At 48.7% G+C, this 7,500-nt stretch overlaps 1 protein-coding gene across 1 annotated transcript in view; it reads right to left on the bottom strand.

Moving 5' to 3' along the window:
* LOC139411771 (C-myc promoter-binding protein-like) overlaps positions 1 to 7,500 on the bottom strand; it is a 151,232-nt gene that overhangs the window by 19,445 nt on the left and 124,287 nt on the right. Inside the window, exons 24-30 of the mRNA XM_071158504.1 lie at positions 6,545 to 6,676; positions 5,033 to 5,279; positions 2,187 to 3,039; positions 1,773 to 1,992; positions 901 to 983; positions 472 to 647; positions 215 to 382 (exon numbers count right to left, since the gene is read on the bottom strand). Of these exons, the coding sequence (XP_071014605.1) occupies positions 215 to 382; positions 472 to 647; positions 901 to 983; positions 1,773 to 1,992; positions 2,187 to 3,039; positions 5,033 to 5,279; positions 6,545 to 6,676 (1,879 nt within the window). The remainder of the gene's footprint in view (positions 1 to 214; positions 383 to 471; positions 648 to 900; positions 984 to 1,772; positions 1,993 to 2,186; positions 3,040 to 5,032; positions 5,280 to 6,544; positions 6,677 to 7,500) is intronic.

Below are 7,500 nucleotides of genomic sequence, written 5' to 3'. Positions count from 1 at the left end.
GGTGGGATAGGGGTGGTAGGATAGGGGTGGTAGGATAGGGTTTATCTGAGAGGATGGTGGTGGGACAGGGGTTGGTGCGTAGTGTGTAAGTGTGTAGTGCGTAGTGTATAGTGTGTAGTGTTTAGTGTTTTAGTGTGTAGTGTTTAGTGCGTTGTGTATAGTGTGTAGTGTTTTAGTGTGTAGTGTTTAGTGCGTAGTGCATAGTGCAGTGTACCTGTTGTTACCAGAGCAGCCCTCTACAGTGATCCTGGGTGAGAGAGGAGACAGGACAGTAGTGGGACAGGGAGTGGACAGAGTGGACGTCCCGGTGTCCAGACCGGTGGACACAGAGTAGGACGATGACACAGCCTCATCCGCTGACGGACTGCTCTTCAGGTAGAACCTGAAGGTGAGAGGATGAGAGGAGGAGAGGAGGTGTGATATCAGGGGAACAGAGAAGGTATTAAATGTCTGTGTGTATATCTAGTGTACCTCCCAGGTCCTCTCAGGTCTCTGATCTCTACATTAAGGAAGGGGAGGAAGGGGTTCCCACAGAAGGGACAGGTGGTGTTGAGGTTGGAGTCGTCAGCCGTCCATCCTGCCATGATCTCCTCGTCATACACCAGACCGTCACACGTCTTACAGCGAGAACAGCTGGAGATCAACAGCTGGAAACACACACAGCAGAGCCAAGATGGACGTTAGGTCAATCAGGGGTCGGCACAAAATGGCAGAGACCCCCCCTTGGCCTGGTTGTATGAATGAGAAGTGTCCTTGGTCCCTTTGTCTCGCATGTCATTGATACTTGATTGATCCATCCTATCTGAAAATCAAAGCTATTCTGTAGTGTTGGCTTCGTTTCAATGTTCCTGTGAGTTTTTCTGGTTTAGTTTGAGAGGTCTGTAAGTGTGGTGCCCTCACCTCCATGGCGTAGTTCTGGAAGACACTGGTATTGCTGGTGTAGCGAGACGAGCCCAGATCAGAGCAGTCTGGGGGAGGAAAGCCTGGAGGAGAGACAGGACACAACCGGGAGAAGGAGCACACCATCATCCATGAACATCTGCTATCATTGGTGTCAGCAGTAAACAGTCTCTGATGGCTAGCCGTTAGCTAAGCGCTAACTCAGGGCAGGACATTTCCATGTCAGGAGTGCCAGTGTACTACTTGCACACTGGATGCTAATGAGACAGGAGAAGGGCAGAGGGTCTGAGTAACATGATTGAAGAGCTCCAATCAGACTTCACCTCAATCCCCTCAACTGCACAAGGCATCGTCTGCTGGCAGAGTTTGGTAAGAGTCCTTTCTCCCTCCCCTACATCCTGTCTGATCCTAGTTCCTCCCTCTCTCTCCTCCTCAGTGACAGGACAGTACCTGGTTGTCTGATCCTAGCTCCACCCTCTCTCTCCTCCTCAGTGACAGGACAGTACCTGGTTGTCTGATCCTAGCTCCTCCCTCTGTCTCCTCCTCAGTGACAGGACAGACAGGACACCTGGTTGTCTGATCCTAGCTCCTCCCCCTCTCTCTCTCCTCCTCAGTAACAGGACAGACAGGACACCTGGTTGTCTGATCCTAGCTCCTCCCTATCTCTCCTCCTCAGTGACAGGACAGTACCTGGTTGTCTGATCCTAGCTCCTCCCTCTCTCTCCTCCTCAGTGACAGGACAGTACTTGGTTGTCTGATCCTAGCTCCTCCCTCTCTCTCTCCTCTTCAGTGACAGGACAGTACCTGGTTGTCTGATCCTAGCTCCTCCCTTTCTCTCTCTCCTTCTCAGTGACAGGGCAGAAATATGTTACCTGTCTGTCTGTGTGTGGAACTGTCCAGTCTGCTCCTCAGGGGACTGCGTCTGGATGGGCTTCTCCTTGGGCTCCTACGGGGCCCGGGGCCATTTCTCTGAGGGGAGGTGATGGAGCCGCCGTCTGGGTCCCCCAGGCCCTCCTCATCCACATCCAACAGGGAGGAGCAGTCAGGGTCCATGCCCAGAGAGGACACACTCAGACGGTCACAGTTACCATCCTGGAGGGGGTGGACAATGGGAGGTTCAGAAACAAAATCAATGTTGCTGCAATGTGTTTTGAGAATCTGAGAGGCACCTTGCTGCATTAGGTAGTGGGATTCAGTATTACAAAATATCTTACGCCATTCAGAAATGTGTTATTTTGACTGACGCACCAGTAGAACACCCTCCATTGACAAACCGCTGAGCGTACCTTGGTGGGCACGGTGTAGGAGGTGGCCAGGCGAGAGTACCACCGGCTAGCCTTCTCTGCCACACCTTTCCCTGCCGAGAACACGCTGCTCTTAAACACATCCAGGGTGGGGGTGAGGAGCTGGTCCAGGGCGAAGGAGGAGGAAGACAGAGACGGGGACAGCAAACCCAGGTCCCTGTCTCTCTCCCTCTCCCGGTAGGGGCTGGGCTGTGGGCTGGGGGTGGAGCGGGGACAGGGGGGTGAGGACCAGAGCCTCTGTCTGGCAGGCTGGGAGGGCGAGGGGGAGTTGTGGGTCCTGGAGCGAGGTAATCCTCCTGTCCTGAGAGGGGAGGTATGGGGGAGACTGGCCCGTCGAGGGGTGGTGATAAGAGGGGGAGGAGGGTGGAGGAACAGGGGGCTGGAGGGGTCCTGGAGGTCCAAACTGGGTGTCCGGCTGTTCAGAGGAGAACCCATATGGTTCATGTACATCTCTATCTCCCTAGCCAGGTGGTCCTGGCGCCGGCCCGTAGGGGTCGCGACCCCATCCATCTCCACTTCCAGGTCGTCCTCTCTGTCTCCCTGGGACTTGGACTCGGCCGCCAGGAGGGACAGCGGGTCGAAGCCGGTCTCGATCCCCGTTCGTTTAACGGTGCCCCGCGAGGCTGAGGCCACACCCACACCGCCATAGCTGGCGCTGCGTTCCACCGTCCTCTTCCGTGATTGGCTGGTTTTAGCAACGCTCTCTGTGGTTGGTCCGTCCAGATCTAGGTCCTCCAGATCAAAGATGGCGTCTGTATTATTCTTGTCATTCTTGTCCTCGTCGCTCCAGTCCCTCTCCTCTCCGTCTTCAGGGCTGTCTCTACGTCTGCAGCGCCTGATGGAGAAATGAATAGATCAGATTTTAAATTCATTTTGATATTGATAATTTACTGATCCCAAAGGGGATATTTACTTTCAGAAGCAGAAAAATCAACAACAGAGAGAAGAACATCAGATCTATACCTCCCTCTCCCTCTATTAATACAGGTTACTCTCCCTCTCTTAATACAGGTTACTCTCCCTCTACCTTTATTAATACAGGTTACTCTCCCTCTGCCTTTATTAATACAGGTTACTCTCCCTCTACCTTTATTAATACAGGTTACTCTCCCTCTACCTTTATTAATACAGGTTACTCTCCCTCTGCCTTTATTAATACAGGTTACTCTCCCTCTACCTTTATTAATACAGGTTACTCTCCCTTTCCCTTTATTAATACAGGTTACTCTCCCTCTACCTTTATTAATACAGGTTACTCTCCCTCTACCTTTATTAATACAGGTTACTCTCCCTCTGCCTTTATTAATACAGGTTACTCTCCCTCTACCTTTATTAATACAGGTTACTCTCCCTTTCCCTTTATTAATACAGGTTACTCTCCCTCTGCCTTTATTAATACAGGTTACTCTCCCTCTACCTTTATTAATACAGGTTACTCTCCCTTTATTAATACAGGTTACTCTCCCTCTGCCTTTATTAATACAGGTTACTCTCCCTCTACCTTTATTAATACAGGTTACTCTCCCTTTATTAATACAGGTTACTCTCCCTCTATTAATACAGGTTACTCTCCCTCTACCTTTATTAATACAGGTTACTCTCCCTCTACCTTTATTAATACAGGTTACTCTCCCTCTGCCTTTATTAATACAGGTTACTCTCCCCCTGCCTTTATTAATACAGGTTACTCTCCCTCTACCTTTATTAATACAGGTTACTCTCCCTTTCCCTTTATTAATACAGGTTACTCTCCCTTTATTAATACATGTTACTCTCCATCTACCTTTATTAATACAGGTTACTCTCCCTCTGCCTTTATTAATACAGGTTACTCTCCCTTTATTAATACAGGTGACCTTTATTAATACAGGTTACTCTCCCTCTACCTTTATTAATACAGGTTACTCTCCCTCTATCTTTATTAATACAGGTTACTCTCCCTCTGCCTTTATTAATACAGGTTACTCTCCCTCTACCTTTATTAATACAGGTTACTCTCTCTCTACCTTTATTAATACAGGTTACTCTCCCTTTATTAATACAGGTTACTCTCCCTCTACTTTTATTAATACAGGTTACTCTCCCTTTATTAATACAGGTTACTCTCCCTCTACCTTTATTAATACAGGTTACTCTCCCTCTACCTTTATTTATACAGGTTGCTCTCCCTTTATTAATACAGGTTACTCTCCCTCTGCCTTTATTAATACAGGTTACTCTCCCTCTGCCTTTATTAATACAGGTTACTCTCCCTCTACCTTTATTAATACAGGTTACTCTCCCTCTACCTTTATTAATACAGGTTACTCTCCCTCTACCTTTATTAATACAGGTTACTCTCCCTCTACCTTTATTAATACAGGTTACTCTCCCTCTACCTTTATTAATACAGGTTACTCTCCCTCTGCCTTTATTAATACAGGTTACTCTCCCTCTACCTTTATTAATACAGGTTACTCTCCCTTTATTAATACAGGTTACTCTCCCTCTATTAATACAGGTTACTCTCCCTCTGCCTTTATTAATACAGGTTACTCTCCCTCTATTAATACAGGTTACTCTCCCTCTCCCTCTATTAATACAGGTTACTCTCCCTCTACCTTTATTAATACAGGTTACTCTCCCTTTATTAATACAGGTTACTCTCCCTCTACCTTTATTAATACAGGTTACTCTCCCTCTCCCTTTATTAATACAGGCTACTCTCCCTTTATAAAATACAGGTTACTCTCCCTCTGCCTTTATTAATACAGGTTACTCTCACTGAGATCAAATCTCTTTCACAAGATGTCAGCGGGTCAGTAACGTTCCACATCAATGATGTTCACCTGGTTCTTCCCCCGGCTGCTCCAACCCCCTCTGACCCTCCCAGGACTAACGACTGCGGCCTGTTGGTCTGGCTGAAGCTGGTCCCCTGGAGGATCTTGGTGTCTGCCCCCAGGTTCTCTGCTATCCTGGCTGGATCAGTCTCTCCCTGGTGCAGTCCCAGACCCAACACTGGAGTGCCACTGCTACCACTGCCAACCCTGTTGTCTCCACTCAGTCTGCACCCTCGCACACCCTGCCAGTCATGGCCTGGAGAGGAGGGGAGAAGAGGTGAAGAGGGGAGAGGATAGAAGAGGAGAGGGGAGGGGAGAGGAGAAGAGGAGGTGAGGTGAGAGGAGGGGAGAGGAAAGGAGGGGAGAGGAGGTGAGAGGAGGAGAGAGGAGGAGAGAGGAGAGACAATGGGAGAGGTGGAGAGAGAAGGGGAGAAGAGAGGAGGTAAAAGGAGGGGAGAGGAGGTGAGGAGAGGGTAGGGGAGAGGAGAAGAGGAGAGGGGAGAGGAGGTGAGGTGAGAGGAGGGGAGAGGAGGATGAGAGAGGAGGGGAGAGGAAAGGAGGGAGGAGAAGAGAGGAGGGGAGAGGAGGATACTTTATTATCTCTATCTGTCATGGTCCTTTGAGCAGGAAAGAAACAATTCTCCTGAAACATGACATGTTCTACACAACATACAGTAAACTGAGTAAAGCACAACTACTATACAGCCATCACCTACCATCTACTATACAGCCATCACCTACCATCTACTATACAGCCATCACCTACCATCTACTATACAGCCATCACCTACCATCTACTATACAGCCATCACCTACCATCTACTATACAGCCATCACCTACCATCTACTATACAGCCATCACCTACCATCTACTATACAGTACAGATGGAGACATCACCTACCATCTACTATACAGCCATCACCTACCATCTACTATACAGCCATCACCTACCATCTACTATACAGCCATCACCTACCATCTACTATACAGCCATCACCTACCATCTACTATACAGCCATCACCTACCATCTACTATACAGTACAGATGGAGACATCACCTACCATCTAATATACAGTACAGATGGAGACATCACCTACCATCTACTATACAGTACAGATGGAGACATCACCTACCATCTACTATACAGTACAGATGGAGACATCACCTACCATCTACTATACAGTACAGATGGAGACATCACCTACCATCTACTATACAGTACAGATTGAGACATCACAACTAGACAATCAATACAAGTCTAAATCGCTAGGTGAGTTCTGATGGATAGTTACAGCAGGCTCACAGCCATCACCTACCATCCAGTACAGATATAGAGCCAAATAAACAAGGCAGAATGTCAAGACAGACACAACTAGACAGGAAATAGTTCTGGGTGATAGATACAACTGACTCACATCCTCCAGCCCTGCACTACAGAGACATCCAATACATCATGGAAGACAGACAGACAGTAAACAGACACTAGATAGATCAGTTATGGATTATAGTTATGGCTCACCTCCTCCTCCTCCACTACTCCCACTGACACCTCCCTCCTCAAGGGCACTGAGATGTCTCCTCCTCAGACTGTTGGTCTCAACCACACCTACCTCATTCAGAGAGGAGCTCAACAGGAGACCTGCTACATGGTCTGGAGAGAGGATGGGGGGGGAAGAGACAGGGAGAGGGAGAGAAGACAGAGGAGGGGGAGGTATGGGGAGAGAAGAGGGAGGAGAGGAGGAGGAGGTATGGAGTGAGGGAGGGAGAAGAGACAGGGAGAGGGAGAGAAGAGAGAGGAGGGGGAGAGGGAGGTATGGAGTGAGGGAGGGGGAGAGAAGAGAGAGGAGAGGGAGGAAGGGAGGTAGGGAGAGAGGGAGGGAGGGAGAAAAGAGAGAGGAGAGGGAAGAAGGGTGGAGGGAGAGTTACGAGAGAGGGAAGTAGGGATTGAAGGGAGGGGGAGAGAAAGAGAGGGGGAGAGGGAGGGAGGGGGAGAGAAAGAGAGGGGGAGAGAAAGAGAGGGGGAGAGGGAGGCAGTGAGGACGTTTACAGTCACTAATAGTTTGGTATTACATGGATCATGGCAGTCGGCAGTTTATGAAAAACACTTTCCTCTGTTTATCTGAAATCGGAGTAAGGTAAAAATCAAATGTATTTACCTGTGCTGGTTGACCTCTTGGGCTCACAGGCTGCATCGTCATAGGGACAGTTAGTTCCAGGTATTTACCTGTGCTGGTTGACCTCTTGGGCTCACAGGCTACATCGTCATAGGGACAGTTAGTTCCAGGTATTTACCTGTGCTGGTTGACCTCTTGGGCTCACAGCCTACATCGTCATAGGGACAGTTAGTTCCAGGTATTTACCTGTGCTGGTTGACCTCTTGGGCTCACAGCCTACATCGTCATAGGGACAGTTAGTTCCAGGTATTTACCTGTGCTGGTTGAACTCTTGGGCTCACAGGCTACATCGTCATAGGGA

The sequence above is a fragment of the Oncorhynchus clarkii genome, chromosome 6, assembly GCF_045791955.1.
Source record: "Oncorhynchus clarkii lewisi isolate Uvic-CL-2024 chromosome 6, UVic_Ocla_1.0, whole genome shotgun sequence".
NCBI classification, from domain to species: domain Eukaryota; kingdom Metazoa; phylum Chordata; class Actinopteri; order Salmoniformes; family Salmonidae; genus Oncorhynchus; species Oncorhynchus clarkii.
This window is presented reverse-complemented; position numbering and strand designations above follow the sequence as displayed.